Genomic DNA, 20,772 nt, shown 5'->3' with positions numbered 1-20,772 from the left:
GTGGTGGTGTGCTGCCAGTGTGTGTGCAGCAGCACGGTGGAGCAGGATGGGTGGTGCGGGGCCTGGGGGCCATCTAGGAGGCCTGGTCAATCACGGGACTCACTTACTGCAGACACGTCGCAGCCTGTCACTGTGTACTGTACTCCATTGCCCCGTCAGTATGTCTGTGCTGCCTATTGGGGACCTGTGATGCCTATTGGGGACCTGTGCCTGCATATTGGGGACCTGTGCTGTCTATAGGGAACAATGCTGCCTATTGTGGACCCGTGCTGTCTATTGGGGACCTGTGCTGCCTATTGGGGACCAATGCTGCCTAATAGGGACCTGTGCTGCCTATTGGGGGCCTGAGCTGCCTATTGGGGACCTGTACTGCCTATTGGGGATCTGTACTGCCTATAGGGAACAATGCTGCCTATTGGAGACCTGTGCTGCCTATTGGGGACCTGTGCTGCCTATTGGGGACCAATGCTGCCTATTGGGGACCTGTGCTGCCTATTTGGGACCTATGCCTGCCTATTGGGGACCTGTTCTGATCTCATTCCAATTTATTTTTTTTCAACTGTTTGACTGCACCCCTACTTGTATATGTTTGAGGAAAAGGTGCGTGTAAATTGGTGTAGCTTAATAACCGGTGTGGTTTAAAATGGGTGTGGCTTAAAATGGGTGTGGTTTTCCTACACACAAACACAGAACCTGTTGTTAAAAATTTGAATCCCACCCCTGATACTGTATGTGTGTATGTGTTTTTGTGTGGATATTTGTACGTAAGATATATGTGTATGTATGTGTGAAGATATTTGTTTTCGGTGCATGTATGATACTGTGTATTGCCAACTGTTTAGCAATAAGGTTTGGATACGGCTTTAAAGAAGGCACCACTTGGATATGACACAATTTTATTATGCAATGACCAACTTCAAATGATAAAACACCAAATTAATGGAATATATGACAATGATATAGACATAGAAAATAGTATGATATTGCGTATACTTATATATTCAAACTACAAAGGGTTTGGTACATATACTCACATCAGAAAGAAGAAGAGAAAATAATCTTCACTAGGGGCATTTACGTCTGTCCGGAAATACTTCAGCTGGAGAAGCGGTCAGCGAAGACAGAATGCTTCCTAGACCTACACTGTGAAGAGCGTCCTCTCACACAGGTCAACAAAGCTCCTGCCTCTTCTGACTGCCTCCCCGGCTTTTATATGCTTTAAACAAAGGTTTACACAATATAATATTGTGTAAACATGAAAATACACAAGTTAGTTGTCTGATGTTCCAATCACATGACAGAGGCCAGCTATCATGAATAAATAACATCAAACAAAACTTGCCTCTTCGGACTATTTTACTCCTGTCCTAATATTTACATATGATAAGAGTAAATCATACACAGAACAAAGTTTCCAACAACATGCTATGATCAGAACCCTAGCACAAAATATATATATATTTCAGACTACAGTTAAAGAGATCTTTAAGATTGAATACACTATAATGGTTTCAGATCGCCAACTATATTCCTGGTTCTACATTAGGCTTCCCCAGCCATATTTCTATGGCCTTATGTACAATAATGTGCAATTGTCTATATGCCTGGTCCACTTTTAACCCCCATATGACACAAATATCAGATGATGCCTTGTCAATATACTCACACCATTCACTGCTCTTAAAATTCAAGTAAGTCAACAGCGTACACAAAGGTTAATCCTTTCCAGTAATCCAGATTAAACATACTGTTTCAACAATCATTGTATTTTAGTATACTCAATACTAAGGCTGCATCTCAATATCCATTGTGGGTCTGACCTTATGAACCCTGGTTTCCAAGAACTGGATATGGGGCCTTCAAATGCTGACATTACAGGCTAACTTCAATATGGACTAATCAATATATTACAATATGTAGGCTATAAGATATCCATATTTTTATTAGCACCACATACTGTTATTGTAAAGAATAGGAAAATCAATCTATCGCTTTAAAGGGTTATTCACCGATAATGGATCGGGGATAACTTGCTAATCACTGGGGATTCGACCACTGGGCCCCCCAGAGATTCTGAGAACAAGGCTCTGCAGTCTGCTCCTAGATGGAGCAGAGTTGTGCATGCTCGGCCTCTGCTCTCTCCATTATCTATAGAGCTGCTGAGCGCTGCCCTTGGCTATTTCCATCGGCTCCATACACAGTGAATAAAGTAGATACCAGGTGGTACAGACACCAGACACATAACATAATATAATATATACTTGGCCGGGCTCTGCTGGTTCCAGCAATTATCATGTAACCACGAGGAGCGCTTTGCACACTTGTCATGTGCTGACTCTAGTGTCCGCCACGTCTGCAGTGTTCTGTTCACTGACGTCGCTGACACCAGTTGTCACTTTACAGCAAGTCAGACTGCGCTGGAGCCAGCAGAACCGATTCCTGATGGATATATATGTATACGCAGTAATAAGATAGGGGCCGGAGGCTGGAATGGAGGTCTATCCTCATTAGAGATGAGGCCAGCTTTCGTTTTAGACACAATGATAACCAGACTTTGGTCTAGAGACCACGTAGGCAACACCACAAAGAAGCTTTCATGAGAGAATGTCACACTGCTCCTAATCTAGGGATTGTGATGTGCGTGGCATAATGTGAATTAGCCGGACTGCTCGAATCATTCCAGAACACATAGCGGTGGGCTTCACGGACTCCGATCATAATGCAGCTGCTCCCGGTCAGGGCCGGTTTTAGGCAAAGTGGGGCCCTAGGCAAAGTTTAAATTGGGGCCCCAAATGATAACATATAGCACATCACAGAAGCATTTCGATTGTATTTACATGCGCTGAGTTCAGTCCGCTAAATGAGTGTGATCGACAATACTGAAGAAGTTGTTCAACACTTGTTTCCCGGCCTCTTTCCACCGTCTGAGAAAGAATGATGGGAACAGAACGATCACTAATGGATCACTAAGGGTGTGTGCACACATTGCAGTTTTTGCTGCGGATCCGCAGCGGATTTGGTCCTGCTGATCCGCAGCAGTTTCCATGCGGTTTACAGTACCATGTAAACCTATGGAAAACCAAATTCGCCATGCACATGCTGCGGAAAATTCCACACAGATTTGCTGCGGTTTATTTTCCACAGCATGTTACTTCTTTTTTGCGGAACCGCAGCTGTAGTGTACGTTCCGGGACATACAAATCAATCTCTCTCTCTCATCCGCACTGCCAAACCGCACTAGAACCTGCATCAAATCCACTGTACACATGCTAGGAATCCGCAGGAAAAATGCATGTGTTTTACCCTGCGGTTTCGGCCAAGATATATGGATTCTCTGCAGAAAAAGTCACAGACTAATCCGCAACGTGTGCACACACCCTAACAGATCACCATACAGTATCATGTTATCAGCAGCACATCTACAGTTTACACCCCATAGTCCTCCATATAATATAATCTGCCCCATAGTCCTCCATATAGTATAATACACTCCTCAGTCCTCTATATAGTATAATAAACTTCTCATAGCCCTCCATATATTAAAATACACTGCTCAGTCCTCCATATAGTATAATACACTCGTCATAGTTCTCCATATAGTTAAATGCACCGCCATAGTCACCCATAGTTCTTCATATAATGTATTCCCCATAGTCCTCAATACAGTATAACGCAGCCCACATATAGTATAATGCAGCCACCCCATAGAGCATAATGCAGCCACCCCACAGAGTATAATGCAGCCCCGCCATAAAATATAATGTAACCCCCATAGAATATAATGCAGCCCACCTCTTATAGTATAATGCAGCCACCCCTTAGAGAATAATGCAGCTACCCCAGAGTATAATGCAGCCACTCCACAGAATATAATGTAACCCCCATAGAAAATAATGCAGCCCCACCCCCATATAGTATAATGCAGCCCCTCCACAGAATATATGGCAACCCCCTCATAGGATATAATGCAGCCCCTTATATAGTATAATGTAGCCCCTCCATAGAATACAATGTAGCCCTCCTCATATAGTATAATGCATCCTCCATCGAATATAATATAATACAGCCCCCCATAGAATATAATGTAGCCCCAAATAGAATATAATACAGCCCACCTCCCCATAGAATATAATGTAGCCCCCCCATATTATATAACACAGCCTCCCCCTATAGAATATAATGTAAAATGTACCCCATGGTATATAACACAGCCACATAGTATATAGCCCAGCACCACATGCTATACAGCCCAGCCCACCATGGTATACAGCACAGCCCACCATGGTATACAGCCCACCATGGTATAATACAGCCCAGCATGGTATATAGCCCCCCAGAATGGAATAATACAGCCCAGTAGTATAATACAGCCCAGCATGGTGTATAGCCCCCCAGCATGGTATAATACAGTCCAGCATGGTATAATATAGCCCAGCATGGTATATAGCCCCCTCAGAATGGTATAATACAGCCCAGTATGGTATATAGTCCCCCAGAATAGTATAATACAGCCCAACATGGTAGAATACAGCCAAGCATGGTATATAGCCCCCCAGAATGGTATAATACAGCCCAGCACGGTATAATACAGCCCAGCATGGTATATAGCCCCCCAGAATGGTATAATACAGCCCAGCATGGTATAATACAGCACAGCATGGTATATAGCCCCCCCAGAATGGTATAATACAGCCCAGTACAGTATAATACAGCCCAGCATGGTATATAGCCCCCCTAGAATGGTATAATACAGCCCAGCAAGGTATAATACAGCTCAGCATGGTATATAGCCCCCCAGAATTGTATAATACAGCCCAGCACGGTATAATACAGCCCAGCATGGTATATAGCCCCCCAGAATGGTATAATACAGCCCAGCATGGTATAATACAGCACAGCATGGTATATAGCCCCCCCAGAATGGTATAATACAGCCCAGTACAGTATAATACAGCCCAGCATGGTATATAGCCCCCCTAGAATGGTATAATACAGCCCAGCAAGGTATAATACAGCCCAGCATGGTATATAGCCCCCCAGAATGGTATAATACAGCCCAGCATGGTATAATACAGCCCAGCATGGTATATAGCCCCCCCAGAATGGTGTAATACAGCCCAGCATGGTATATAGCCCCCCCAGCATGGTATGATACAGCCCAGCCTGGTATAATACAGCCCAGCATGGTTTATAGCCCCCCCAGAATGGTGTAATACAGCCCAGCATGATATAATACAGCCCAGCATGGTATACAGCGCCCCAGAATGGTGTAATACATCCCAGCTTGGTATAATACGGCCCAGCATGGTATATAGCCCCCCCAGAATGGTGTAATACATCCCAGCTTGGTATAATACGGCCCAGCATGGTATATAGCCCCCCCAGAATGGTGTAATACATCCCAGCTTGGTATAATACGGCCCAGCATGGTATATAGCCCCCCCAGCATGATATGATACAGAATGGTGTAATACAGCCCAGCATGGAATATAGCCCTCCCAGCATGGTATGATACAGCCCAGCATGGTATATGGCCCCCCCAGCATGGTATGATACAGCTGAGCATGGTATATAGCCCCCCCAGAGTGGCCGCACAGTCCAATACTCATACTGATTTAAAAAAAAAAAAAAAAACACTCCTCACCTTCTCCTCGTGCCCGCGCTGCTGGCTGCTCCTGTCTCTTACTGCTCTGTCTGGCACACAGTGAGAGCGCAATGACGTCATCGTGCCCCCGCTGTGTCAGAGGCAGAGCGGGGAATGATGGGAGAGGGAGCCTCAGCTGACGCTCTCTCCTCCATCACTGCCTCCTTCAATGCGGTGGCGGCGGGAGTCGGCGCTGGGGGCAGGCAGGCCCCCCTGCCTCACAGGGGCCCCATAGCGGCTGTGTGATGTGCCGCTGGCTGGGGGCCCCTGGAGGAGCAGGGGCCCTAGGCAGCTGCCTGGTCTGCCTGCCCCTAACGCCGACCCTGCTCCCGGTGTCTGGGACTGGCTGCGGTGCTGATGTCATATCAACAGTGCGGCAGCCAATCAGTGAACTGAGTGGGGTATTACATCTACATGGGGACCCAACGCTCCGACCTCCTGAGCTCACTGATTGACTGCTGTGCTGTTGATTTGACCTCAACACTGCAGCCAATCCCAGACACCGGGAGCAGAGGAAACACTCCGGGAAGATGAGTTCAGATTGTTTATTTACAATAACTTGGAGCCGGTGACCAATATTTCCTTAAAGAGAACAATCCCTTTAACTAAGAACCACATGTTCAGCTTAATATATTTTTTCATAGCTTCAAAAGAACTACAGGTGCTTTCAACAAAATTAGAATATCACCAAAAAGTGAATTTATTTCAGTTCATCAATACAAAAAGTGACTCTCCTCTATTCTAAAGTATAGCGTCATTGCACACAGAGTGATCTATGTCACGTGTTTATTTCTGGTAATGTTGATGATTATGGCTTACAGCCAATGGGAACGCAAAAGTCATTATCTCAGTACATTAGAACACTTTATAACACCAGCCTGAAAAATGATTGTAAAATCTGAAATGTCTGTTCAGTAAATGCACTCAATACTTGGTCGGGCTCCTTCTGCATCAATTCCTGCATCAATGCGGCGTGGCATGGAGGCGATCAGCCTGTGGCACTGCTGAGGGGTTATGGAAGCAGAGGTTGCTTTGATAGCAGCCTTCAGCTCATCTGCATTGTTGGGTCTGGTGTTTCTCATCTTCCTCTTGACAATACTCTATAGATTCTCTATGGGGATAAGATCAGGAGAGTTTGCTGCCAATCAAGCCCAGTGATACTGTTGTGAGTTTGGGTCGCCCTCCCAGGGCTGTGGGGTACTCGGTACCGGGCCGGTCTCTCAGATGGGAATGTCACAGCAGCGGTGACCTGGTCCGTGGCCCTGGGTGCCCAAGTAAAAGGGAGATTGAATGGTGGAATGTAGTTGATTAAATGAATAGTTTGTGACGCCACCTGTGGTGTTCAGCAAGGGAGATGTTAAGCCGACGCTGCATGCAGATCCTCTGGGACTGGTGGTATGGTGCAGCAAAGATGTTATAGCTCCCCACAAGTGGAGCTGTAGTCCCTGGGCAGTGTAGATGTAGAGGCAAAGGGAAGGCGTAGGTGAGGCAATGTCGGGCACCAAGATGTAGCAGTGCCGGGTGTGTTGGCGCAGGAATAAGTGGAGGACACCAGAGCATGTAATTCCAAAGCTTTACTCACAGTCTGTTGTGCAAACAGGTGTCTGCCTCCGTGCCGTGTCCTACAGGTCAGGGACTCAGTCAACCTAAAGGCCAGATGAAAAACTCCTTTCCAACACTCCGCCAACATATGCCTTTCTGAACGTCTCCTCTTATAGTGCCTATAAATGAAGTACTCCTAGTACTGAGTTACACTGGAGTTCCTCCTGTTCAATGTTCTTATGAACTTTCCTTGTATGGCAGACAGCTGTAGCCTGCTTCGGGGACTCCTTGCTTCCTAGCCCCGGCTCACTTCTCTGATGCTGTTATGCCCCCAAGTCTGATGTGGGAATAAAGTATTGTTAACTTCTACTCCTCCGGTGTCTGCTGCAGGATCATTAGTATCCACACAACCTCGGGGACCGGGCCCGGGCCTTGCGCTTAGAACTTCTAGGAAGGGTTCTCCTCTAACCCACATCCTCTGTTCTCTTTTACTCCTCATGTTCCATAATAATCCTTTCTTTCTATGGAACAATCAGGTTTCCTTTCTATGTCTCTTTCTTGTGCCAGCAGACCCAGGTCACTGTGGCCTGCTGCAGCACTTCCTTCATCCATCCCTCTCCCGGGGATCTTCTCTGTCTCACTCTCTGTCCTTCTGCATCCCAATCACTGAATTACTCCATGACCGACTGCATGACTGACTGAATGACTGACTGCCTGACTGACTGCATGACTGACTGAATCCTAAACTCTTCCCGCTCTTTGTAATATAAACTAACTCCACCCACCTCCCAGCATGTTTCGTGTTCCAAGCAGGGAGCCACCAATGGGTGCTTTGCTATACTCCAAGCAGGGAGCCGCCGAAGGTGCTTTGCTACACTACTTTGTGGTGTGGGGTGCAGGTGTTGGAGTGTGGTTGGGAGTCTCCACCTTACCTGGATGGTGGGGCACCACACCTCAGGAGGAGGTGCAGTACCTCTGTGGTGACTGAGCCTCAGGGGCGCCACATACCCCCCCATTAAACACAGCACGTCCGTGGGCTGCAAGTTAAACAAAGTTGGCAATATAGGAACATACAAAATTTTTATATTACATAACGAACATTCCTTATACTAAACTTCCCAATGTGGGAGGCACTGTTTCTTGAACGTTACAAACAAGTTAACTGCCTATCTATATTTAAAGTTATGCTACCTAGTTCAAAGTGCTATAGCAACAGATTCACTATCAACTTGAGCAATACATTTGCTAGCAACACATTTCTTTTCTGTTTATCTTTCACATTTTTATTTAACGCTCACATCTTTATTCAAACTCTGTAACACATTCACTATTTTTCTTTCTCAAATAGACCTTATAAAATCTGTCATTAATACTTTCACTACACACTATCACTGTCTAGTTCTTATTCAAAAATATTAAGCATTATTAATAAGGGCAAAGAGTAGACACTGGTCCGGCCATCATGTCTTGAAATGTCCTTATTATGAGGTAATCCTTGTTCAAGGGAAGGTTCCTATGTAAAACCAAGAGAGAGCACCTAAAGAGGTGCAAACTATTTACATTTACAGTTCTGGATCACTCAGGGTCCATGATCTCCACAGTTCAAGTGTAAAGGCTGCCAATGGAACTAGGCAACAACTGGATCAACAGATACCATAATCAAAAATAGAAAAAATATTAGAAAACTGAAAAAACAGGCACAATGGTGCAAATACCCTCCTGGGCAACAAAGTTAGTTAACTGTAAATTACTAGTGGTGATCCCCTCCTTGGGTTCTGGAAGCTGATTGCTTGGGCTGCTTCCAGGGGAGATGCTCTGGGTGTCCAGATGGGTTGAGGATGTGCTGATTCTCATATGGCATGGCTGCTGCCTGAGGTACAGCAGGGGTGGTGATATCAACGGTTGCTGGTGGCGTCTCTGCTACCAGGAGTTCAGTAGGAGTAGCAGCTGGTACTAATGGATACTGTTCCTCATTTGCAGGTGGTACTGCTGCTCTGGTGCGTGGCCTGACATCTAGGGACACCGCGGCCTGTTGGCGTTGGTAGGCAGCTACACAGGGGCTTTGTGGCCAAGGGATTTCGATATCCCCAAGCGGCCTAGACTCTTCCAAGCCCTGAAGGTGTCGAATCGTGCACGCCTGGTCCAGCCGGACCCTTCTCAGCAAGGACCTCTTCCACCTCCCCATTTCCGACAGTCTAGTGCCCCCGGACAGCTCGTCCAACATCCCCATTTCAAGCTCCCGCAGGCCAGCCTCTGACAATGTAAATTCAGGGGGTAGCCCGTTAGGAGGGCCCGGATCTATACCTGGCACCTCCCGGTGGTGTTGTCTCGGGTCCGGTACAGGCACGGTGTGGTTCCCGGTGGCAGCGGCGATGGTAATGGCTGCCCGGGTAGATACCGGAGACGGCGGTGGAACTGGCGGCTCCCGGTCTGCGGGGGTCTCCGGTGGGACCTGCGCAGCCGCGTCAGGTCCAGGCAGGAGCTCCTCTTCCTCTGCTTCGGCTCCCTTGGCAGCATGGAGCGGCGGGGAGATGCCCACAGACCCTGCCGGGGTCATTGCAGCCATCTCAGGTGCTACAGGGTCTTCCTGGGGAGATCCGATGCAGGGGTGACAGGTAACGGTGTTGCGGGTACCGCAGGTGTAGGCCCCTTCTGGGCACGCTGCAGGTTCAATGTCCATAACGCTTCCTGCCTCAGTCGCAGGCAGCACGTCAGCTGTGCTATCTCGTCCTCCAGCTGTTGGCGGTTCATCCCAGAGACGGGGTTGGAGCCTTCAGCCATGGCGCCGGGGAGGTTCAACTCAACCTCTGCGCGCTCCGCAGGCCTCCTCCCTTCTCCTTCCAAGATGGCGTTCTGGCGTTCTTCTTCCTGCCTAAGCTCTTTTCCCGCCACTGGCCTCCGCTCCTCCTTCTGGGGGTGGCGTCTTCTTCCAACTCCTCCATACCAGGCCAGTATACGAACCCCTCGGGGGGTGGGCCATGTTGCTGTCGCATAGAAGTTCAGACAGGGGAGGCCCAGGACAGTTCGCGATCTTTTCTTAGGACCACCCATGTTGTCACGCCCTTCTTTACCCCACTAGCGGCCATTTTTAGCGTTCATTCTACAGTCTATTAAATTGGGTCTTCTGCACATTTTCAAAAACTTTGAGTCTTAGGCACACAGAACCCGATGGCATCGGGTCTAGTCATCCTGTTCGTGACGCCAAGTTTGGGTCGCCCTCCCAGGGCTGTGGAGTACTCGGTACCGGGCCGGTCTCTCAGATGGGAATGTCACAGCAGCGGTGACCTGGTCCGTGGCCCTGAGCGCCCAAGTAAAAGGGAGATTGAATGGGGGAATGTAGTTGATTAAATAAATAGTTTGTGACGCCACCTGTGGTGTTCGGCAAGGGAGATGTTAAGCCGACGCTGCATGCAGATCCTCTGGGACTGATGGTGTGGCGCAGCAAAGATGTTATAGCTCCCCACAGGTGAAGCTGTAGTCCCAGGGCAGTGTAGATGTAGAGACAAAGGGAAGGCATAGGTGAGGCAATGTCGGGCACCAAGATGTAACAGTGCTGGGTGTGTTGGTGCAGGAATAAGTGGAGGACACCAGAGCATGTAGTTCCAAAGCTTTACTCACAGTCTGTTGTGCAAACAGGTGCCTGCCTCCGTGCTGTATCCTCCGGGTCAGGGACTCAGTCAACCTCCAGGCCGGATGGAATGCTCCCTTCCAACACTCCACCAACATGTGCCTTTCTGAACGTCTTCTCTTATAGCGCCTATAAATGAAGTACTCCTAGTACTGAGTTACACTGGAGTTCCTAGTGTTCAATGTTATTATGAACTTTCCTTGTACGGCAGACAGCTGTAGCCTGCTTCGGGGACTCCTTGCTTCCTAGCCCCGGCTCACTTCTCTGATGCTGTTATGCCCCCAAGTCTGATGTGGGAATAAAGTATTGTTAACTTCTACTCCTCCGGTGTCTGCTGCAGGATCATTAGTATCCACACAACCTCGGGGACCGGGCCCGGGCCTTGCGCTTAGAACTTCTAGGAAGGGTTCTCCTCTAACCCACGTCCTCTGTTCTCTTTTACTCCTCACATTCCGTACTAATCCTTTCTTTCTATGGAAAAATCATGTTTCCTTTCTATGTCTCTTTCTTGTGCCAGCAGACCCAGGTCACTGTGGCCTGCTGCAGCACTTCCTTCATCCATCCCTCTCCCGGGGATCTTCTCTGTCTCACTCTCTGTCCTTCTGCATCCCAATCACTGAATCACTCCATGACCGACTGCATGGCTGACTGAATGACTGACTGATTCCTAAACTCTTCCCGCTCTTTGTAATATAAACTAACTCCACCCACCTCCAAGCACGTTTCATGTTCCAAGCAGGGAGCCACCAATGGGTGCTTTGCTATACTCCAAGCAGGGAGCCGCTGAAGGTGCTTTGCTACACTACTTTGTGTTGTGGGGTGCAGGTGTTGGAGCGTGGTTGGGAGTCTCCACCTTACCTGGATGGTGGGGCACCGCACCTCAGGAGGAGGTGCAGTACCTCTGTGGTGACTGAGCCTCAGGGGCGCCACATGTACACCAGATATTGGTACTTTTGGCAGTGTGGACAGGTGCCAAGTCCTGCTGGAGAATGGCATTTCTATCTCCATAAAGCTTGTCGGCAGAGGGAAGCATGAAGTGCTCTAAAATGTCCTGGTAGACGGCTGCACTGACTTTGGTCTTGATAAAACACAGTGGACCTACACCAGCAGATGACATGGCCCCCAAACCCTCACTGATGGTGGACACTTCACACTAGACCTCCAGCAGCTTGGATTGTGGCCTCTCCACTCTTCCTCCAGACTCCGTTACCACTGACAACAGTCCAGTTCTTCTCCTTGGCCCAAGTAAGACGCTTCTGGCGTTGCCTATTGGTCATGAGTGGCTGACACAAGGAATGTGACACTTGTAGCCCATGTCCTGGACACGTCTGTGTGTGGCGGCTCTTGAAGCAATGACTCCAGCAGCGGTCCACTCCACCACATTTTTAGTAATAAAACTTATAGGAAAAAAGCGCAGATAGTGTCTTATCTCACAATTTAAAAGAAAAACATACCTACAAAGAGCTGCTCACCTGATGTCAGTGTATTCACAAGCGTATAATGCCGGCTGCTGCAGTTCCACGGGTCGGCCTATGACCATAACAGAATTGTTATATAGGAAGATTTGTGGATTGTAATCCGCACTGCCAGCAAATTCAAAACCAGACGTAGTGAAGAAGAAAATAGTGGTTTATTCAACGCGTTTCGGAGTCCATATGACTTCTTCTTCAGGAAATACCACAATATTTCCTGAGATAATGACTTTTGGGTTCTCATTGGCTGTAAGCCATAATCATCAACATTACCAGAAATAAACCCGTGAGATAGATCACACTGTGTGTAATGACTCTATAGAATATAGGAGAGTCACTTTTTGTATTGAAGAAATGAAATAAATTAACATATTGATGATATTCTAGTTTTATGAGAAGCACCTGTATTAGTTTTAGATGTGCGGTCCATTGTCTTTTTTCTCCAGTTATGTTGACTTTTCTTTCCATCTATAACTTTTCTATTATTTCTTTCACAGTTATGAAATCTGGTGAAGATCTGATGAATCTTAGTTCTGCAGCCGTAATGGAGAAAGAAGAGTGTGATGTGTGGGGTGATGAGCGGTGCACAGAGGACGGTCCCACAGGTAACCACCCTGGTGAGGAGCCATCACTAAATAAAGCAGAGAAGAGTCACGTTCTCCTCAATCTCCAAACCGGACAGTTCTGAGCTGGAGGTTTTATGTTTTGTGTTTTCTCCGTTTCTTCAGCCGTAGATTTCCCCATTCAGATAAATACAGGTGATATCTGGTGATAATGTGATAGTGCTCTATGATAACACCGCAGTGCAGCTATAATATGGGTGTAAGATACAGCGAGAACATGGTGGTGAGGAGCGTGACCGGAGCCGATATCTCTATCATCTACTGTCACTACTGATGACGATGAGGATGTGTCCAATTTTGGGACTATGGAGCCATTAGCTGTTATTAGACACATACTGTATGTAGTGATGTTCGTGTAGACACAGCTATACCGGAGTCTGCTCACAGCTGTCTCTTCCGATTACTTCATAGAAGTTAACATTCGGCCATAGGTTTATCTCTTCTTTATATGGGGAGAGAAGAAATCTGCTCTGAGACTTCTCTGCCAGTGATTTAATATCCAAGAAAACAAAAGCATCAGACGTTTGAATCCAGACTTTAGGGAGAGATTGAAGATTACCACATACGAGGGGCGATCCAAAAGTAATGATAATCAATAACAAACACAATGAATATAGTCAAAAAAATGTTTTATTTTTCTACATAGTCTCCTAATGGTTTTAAATACAAGAGTTAGGACTGTCCCACAAGGGTTGCCGTGACGTGGCGGGATGGCTTCTACATTATTTTGATCAAAATTATGTTAACTAAATACCCTTATTATTACTATTATTACTACCTTCATGCAATTTTTGCAATATATTTTTTTACTTTTTTTATTCCAGGATATTTGTTTTGTGTTTTGTTTTTGTTTTTCTCTGTGTAAAGGTCATGTGTTCATATGCAATTACATTTTGCATGCACATTAATTTACTTTTTCTGCTCAGACCCAGTTTCTCAATTGTTTCATTGTGCATTCTGTGCATATAAGGGTGTGACCGCCCTGTTTCTGAGTTGGAAAATCCATCCTGTCTGGCCTATACTATTACTGGTGGCTCAGTCCCTCTGTCCTTGTTCACATTTACGTCACTTGACAAGTGGAAAGGTTTTAAATACAAGAGTTAGGACTGTCCCACAAGGGTTGCCGTGACGTGGCGGGATGGCTTCTACATTATTTTGATCAAAATTATGTTAACTAAATACCCTTATTATTACTATTATTACTACCTTCATGCAATTTTTGCAATATATTTTTTTACTTTTTTTATTCCAGGATATTTGTTTTGTGTTTTGTTTTTGTTTTTCATAGTCTCCTAACAAGTCTATACATTTAGTCCATCTCTTTTCTAAACTTAGAATTCCCTTTGAAAAAAATTCTTGATCTTGACCCTCAAAAAACTCCCCAACAGCGGTTATCACGTCGCTATTGTCGGCAAATTTCTTGCTCCGGAGGTGTTCCTTGAGCCGAGGAAAGAGAAAGAAGTCACTGGGGGCTAGATCTGATGAATAGGGGGGGTGTTCCACCAGTTCAAAGCCCGCTTCTTGAATGGTAGCCATGGCAACTGCAGCTTTGTGAGCCGGTGCGTTATCTTGGTGAAACAGCACTCCAGCCCGCAGCTTGCTGCGCCTTTTCTCCTTGATAGCCTCCCGCAATCTTCTTATTTGTTCTGCGTAGTAGGAGCCCATAATAGTGGCTCCCTTCTCCAAATAGTCCACCTTAATTATTCCTTCAGTATCCAAAAAAAACGGACGCCATAACCTTCCCTGCTGAGCTTGACACTTTGAATTTCTTCGGCGTCGTTTTGTCGGCTCGTTTCCATGTCATCGATTGTTGTTTAGTTTCGGGATCAAAGTGGTGGATCCAGGTCTCATCCATGGTCAAAAAACGTGACAAAAAATTCTCCTTGTCTGCTTGGAACTTTTCGAGATTTGCTATTGAAATGTCAACTCGTTTCTTCTTTTGCTCGTCGGTTAACATTTATGGCACCCAATGCGCGGAGACCTTTCTCATATGCAATTCTTTTTCAAGGATTCTTTGAATACTGCCATATGAGATCCCTGTGACCTCAGCTACATGCCTGATAGTCACTCTTCGATCTGCCAACACAACTTCTTCAACTTTTTTCACGTTTTCTTCATTGAGGGATGTGGATGGGCGTCCTTCGCGATGTTCATCTTCCGTCGATGTTCTTCCCAGCTTAAATTCCTTGGCCCAGCGTGTAACTGTGGAATATGGAGAAGAGTCCCCCAATGTTTCCACCAAGTCGCTGTGTAGGTCTTTGGTAGACATTTTTTTCAAGCAGAGGTATTTGATGACAGCTCTGAGCTCATTTTTTTCCATTTTGATGTTCACTCCTTGGCAGTTCATATTCAAATGAATGTAGCTCCCGGGAATCGTGGCCTATTTAAGTGATTTTTTTTTTCCTGGACTAGTGGGTACCCAAGAGAGAAGAAAACATTTTATTTTAATTTCTGTGTGCAATAGAAATAACCGATTTCATTACTTTTGGATCGCCCCTCGTACACACTAGATGGTTAGAAGATTCTGATATCTTTAACCTCACGGTTAAAGGGGTTTTCCCAAGAACAGAATATATAAAAATATTCTTGTGCTGAGTGTTACGGAAACTTGTTGTCAAGGGCTTACCACAACGGAGCAGAGCCAGAAGACGTCTGGTGGCTCCTACTAAGCTGAGAAGGAGCACTTCTCCAGTGTATTAAACATGTTTATTTCTTCCAGCAGAACATGGGTTAATCAGCCATGTTGGAAACTCCGGCATTCAGCTGTGCTCGGTTAGCCACTCCTTCTCCCTATAAAATCTGGGCTCAATTACCAAATCCTCATCAGAGTTAGCAATTACTGCATGACATTGGATTGGGAGAAGTTAGTTTTGAGAAGTAGTGCTGGACGAGTTTATAAGCGACTGTTGTCTTGTTTGTACACTTGGTAATTCCTTATCCTTCCCTGTTTTGCTTTCTTCCCCCTCCCTACACACCCTGGTGAATACCTCTGTTATATGTGAGTGTATATTTTGTGTGTGTGGAGTTTTCAGTTTACCCTTGTCTTGTTACCCTGTCTGTCGGGTTGGTGTACTGCGGTGAACAGTAGCGCCCTTCTTCCTGTGCGGGGGAAATGGACAGACTAAGGGCTGATCTAGGAGATAAGGCAAGGGAGGAGGCCCCGGCATCTTTGCCATCTGAAGTATCCTGGGCAATAGGGCGAGCTAGGATGCCCCTTAGTGTTAGGGCCAGGAAAGGTGCCCCTGGTCCCAGGTCAGTCGCCAGTCGAATCGTGAGACTTGTTCAATCAAGTCAGGACCCAAATCATCAACTGATTTAAGCGCAAGGTTGTTTGTTGGCTTGCTAGCAAGGAGACAACACAAGCAGTGATGGGTGAACCCCTGTTTTTTGGGTCCGACAAGATTGGCCAAACAGTTAAAAAAGTTTTGTTCAGGTACCAGAACAGTACCCGGACCCCATTCACGTGAATGACGGGCCCAAACACCATATGTTTGCCACAATGTCATGAGCATGACTGCGCGGCAAACACTGCCTCTGATCAGAGGTAAGATTAATACCACCAGTCAGAGAGCTGCGGTTCCCACACTGTCATATGACAGTGTGAGACCGCAGCTGCGACCAGAGGTAAACATTTTACCTCCTGTCACAGACGTCGGCTGATGGGACTAGTACTCCCATCAGTCTACATCTGCAGTTGCTGATAACAGTGAGTAGGCGCAGCTGATTGGAGAGTTCATCAGCTGGTGCCTCCGCTATGAATAAAACAAATTAAATAATGGCATGGGTTCCGCTGTATTTTTGATAACCAGACAGGCAATACTGACAGCTGTGGGCTGATACCCTCAGCTGTCAGCTTTATCAAGGTTGGTTATCAAGAATAGAGGGGTCTCACGCCATTTTTTTAAAATTATTATTTAAATAAATAATTTAAAATTTATCTTTGAAAACCAGCCAAGTTTAAGAAGATAGCTGGGGGCTGGTATTCTCAGGCTGGTAAGGTGCCATGAATATTGCCCCCCTTAGCATAAAAATAGCAACCTGCAGCCGCACCAGAAAAGGCTAATCTATTTGATGCACCAATTCTGGGGCTTTGCTCAGCTTTTCCCACTTGCCCTGTAGCGGTGGCAAGTGGGGTTCATAATTGTGGGGTTGATGTCATCTTTATATTCTCAGGTGACATCAATCCGACGGGTTAGTAATTGAGAGGTGTCTATAAGACACCTATCCATTACTAATCCTATAGTGATATTGTAAATGAACACACAGAAAGAATAATGTCCTCTATTTGAAAAGAGCACACTTTTTTACTTTTTTAATTAAAAATATCAAACACAGTTATACTCGCCTAACGCCCATTCCATTGAAATCATCACCTCCTGTAAAAGAACAGAAAATAATAAACAACAAAAATACTCACCTAACACCCATTTCATTGAAGCCATGGTTTCCTGTAAAAAAAACAAAAGTAAAAAACAACCATATCCTACACCAGTCCAACGTTCTGTCCCATGCTGTAATCCATGTGTGCGATAAATAGTTTTCTACCTGGACAATGCCAAGATGCGGCTGCCCAAGCATAAAACCACTGAGGAATGAGCTGTTGCGAGCACATTACCAGTGACTAGTGGTGATGTCATGGAGGTTACCGTAGTTCACTGAGGCTGCGATCCCAGCCGGGCTGATATGCAGTGACCTCACTGAAATTTCTCACTGTGAACTGCGATGAACTCACTGAGCTCATTGCTGCACAGTGAGACTTTTTCTCACGGTGCTAGCGGTGAGGTCACCTTAGTTCAGGGTCCCATCTGGGAATGCAGCCTCCTGCTAATGGATGATCACTAGATGATGCTCCCAGATCGGCCAGGCAGGAAGCCCTGGATGTAGCCCTCGGCTCATGTCTCTCCCTACGAGAACAAGACCGGGGAGCGGGACTTGCAGATGTCCTCGAAGATTCCGATGATAAGGGAGAGCACCATCTTGAGGACCATGACCAGGAGCCCCTCCTGTGAGATCTGGACATCTGACGCACATGCTTGGAACGCTTGCTGCGTCGGTATGAGGACCCAGACGAGAATGAGCTGGATACACGCCTTCAACCCCTATTTGATTCAGCTCCATGTGACATGGCTGTGGCCAAAACAGCAGAGGCCACATGGGGCAAAGTAGGAGCTACAGGGACCTCAGTATCCTCTTTATTAAATTCAGCAGTGCTGGGTACAACACCAGCAGGAGGAATTACACCACTTGTTGGTAACTGGGGATTTATTTGCAGTGGTTCAGGAGGCTCCTTTGCAGAGGTAGAAGTATTGCCTCTGGAAACCATCTGCTCACCATATGGGGGTTGAGGAGTAATATATAATGTCTGCTGTAGGGTTATTGATGGCGTCTCTTTAATGGTGCCGCACACACTGAGGACAGTGGATGCCAACATGTGGGGACTGGATGGGGGAAAGTGGTGTGAGCTCATCTGTTCATTCACCTTTTGTGTCCGAGGATCTCCCTCTTCTGGTGAAGGAAGGTAGTGAGGCTGATTTGGATGAAAGAAAACAAACACCTGATCAGGTTGATTGTGACTGGGTAACAGGAATATCAGACTGGATATAAGGCAGCCGACGCCCTTCTGAGTGGCTGGTGATTTCTCTGCTGGATTCTTGGAGTCCAGTCTGATTCCTGCTTCCCAAAGATAAGTTTTTGCTCTGCTATTGAACTTATTAGTTTTGGTTTTGTTTACCTTGTTTTTTGAGTTCAGCCATCACCGGCCGGAGGTGTGCTGGATTCTTATTCCTTGATCAGTGTTCTCTTTTGCTCTGCTTTCAGAATATTCTGAGTGCTGACATAGGGTTTGAAGTCTAGTGACTTCAGGGTCCTTTTTGCTTATCAGTTGTGTTGGTAATATTTTTAGCAGGGTTTTCTCGGATTGCAGACAGCAGCTTTTCTGTCCTGTCCTTTTTAGTTAGCTTGGGCCCCATCATTTGCTCAACCTATCTTTCTATCTGTGTTAGTGTTTTCATCTCGTTTCACCGTCATTATATGTTGGGGGCTGCCTATTGCTTTGGGGTCTGCTCTGGGGCAGTCAGTTTTTCCCTTTTCTCTCTTTAGGCTTATTTAGATCTCCGGCTGTGACGAGGTGTCTAGGATCACCGTAGGAACACTCCATGGCTACTGCTAGTTGTGTTATAGGATTAGGGGTCTGCAATCCGCTAGCTTCCAACCTCTCTGATTTTCTGGGCTGAGCTTGTGTTTTGTTTTTTGCTCCTCGGTGACTCAATCATAACAGGAAAGGGGGCGGAGCAACACTGCCTGTTTGGCACGCATGTAGTCGCCCAGCAGACAGAGGAGCAGAGAGTGTGGGTGTGGAGGAAGTTGTCGGAGCTACCTCATCTTCACAGTGTGCGTGTAAGCACCCGACACCCAGAGGAGTAAGAGGTATGGGTGGAGGAATGATGGACAGAGGATTGGGGGGCAGAGCCCCATTGTCTGCACTGCATTCGTGTAAGAGAAGCAGAGGGGAAGGGGCTGAGACGAACAAGAGGACGAGAACGCCTTGTAGACCACCGGCCTGGTATTGCTTCGGCAGGGGATGGAAGGTGAGTACTAAGCCCTGAACTAAGAGCACCTTCCTGTGCCACACTGGCACGCAGCAGTTTGATAAGAGGGTCAGACATCACTTAACTCTTAACCCAGAGTATGAGATAGCGGGGCGCTACAGTCAGTGGCACATTCCTTAATCAGTGTCATGCCACCCATTACAGCCAGAATTGTCAGCCAATTCTTCAGAAAGTGCTGTCTATGCCTCCAAGGCCTTGGTTATACTTCCATTTGGCGCTGTATTATTGGGAATAAAAATGCCAAAATAAAACAACCATGTAACAGACACCTTCCATGTCTACTAGCGACATATATAGAGCCATCCTATTCTGCCATGCCATCAGAGTGGTGGGCTCCAGTTGTTCAGCTTTCTCTTTAATAGCATCTCGGCTGTAATGAACAGATCTCTGCTGCTCATAGTAGGTGTACTGGGTGGGCCATTTTTATGGATAGACCTGGGTGGGCCATTTATAAAGTTGTATCCAAAATGGCCGACTTCAAAATGGCCACCATGGTCACCACCCATCTTGAAAAGTTTTCCCCCTCCCATATACTAATGTGCCACAAACAGAAAGTTGATATCACCAACCATTACCATTTTATTTAGGTGTATCCATATAAATGACCCACCCTGTAGTTTATCCAATCAGCATTCTCATTTATGGTCACCCACTGAATTGTAGACTCCCACCCAGTTGTTATTTGATTACTGGATTGAAATTCATTGGGAACTCCTCGGGGGACTCCTGTCTCATACACATAGATGCTAGAGTCAAAGGATCGTTTCGGAGACTCCCTTCTTGCGCTGGCATGTATTCGGGCTTTCTCCAACCTTTTCCATGTAGACGGCAGGTGTCAGGGCTTTATTAGTTGGATTAAGGCACACTCCCCTTCAGTGTTACGCAGGGCTGTGGAGTCGGAGTCGTGGAGTCGGAGTCGGAGTCGGTGCTCATTTTGGTGGAGTCGGAGTCGGAGTTGGAGTCAGTATAAAATGTACAGACTCCGACTCCTAAAATATATAATAAATTGGGTACAGTAGTTCAATGCAGGATGTGCTGAATATTTTTTCATAGGAATTTGGGAAAGTTATGAAATGTCCTATAAATGGCTGTTCTATTCCTGATCTAAGGCTAGATTCACACACAGCATTTTTGCTGCGTTTTTTGTGGATACATTTTTCAGCTGCAAAAGCAGATCAGATTTTAAAACACCCGATCACCTGAAAGGTTTTTGAGCTCATAGATAATATTTTCAATATCAAAAGCAGATTAGAAA

The 20,772-nt window shown here is 46.3% G+C and overlaps 1 protein-coding gene across 1 annotated transcript in view; it reads left to right on the top strand.

Moving 5' to 3' along the window:
- The window catches only part of LOC141053987 (uncharacterized), a 98,231-nt gene that overhangs the window by 22,916 nt on the left and 54,543 nt on the right, over window positions 1–20,772 (top strand). Inside the window, exon 3 of the mRNA XM_073551130.1 lies at window positions 12,784–12,891. Coding sequence (XP_073407231.1) covers window positions 12,784–12,891 — 108 coding nt within the window. The remainder of the gene's footprint in view (window positions 1–12,783; window positions 12,892–20,772) is intronic.

This window comes from Dendrobates tinctorius, unplaced genomic scaffold (genome assembly GCF_039654945.1).
Source record: "Dendrobates tinctorius isolate UK_male_01 unplaced genomic scaffold, ASM3965494v1 ptg000173l, whole genome shotgun sequence".
Lineage (NCBI taxonomy): Eukaryota > Metazoa > Chordata > Amphibia > Anura > Dendrobatidae > Dendrobates > Dendrobates tinctorius.
Note: the sequence above shows the minus strand (reverse complement) of the source record. Positions and strands in the feature narration are given on the sequence as shown.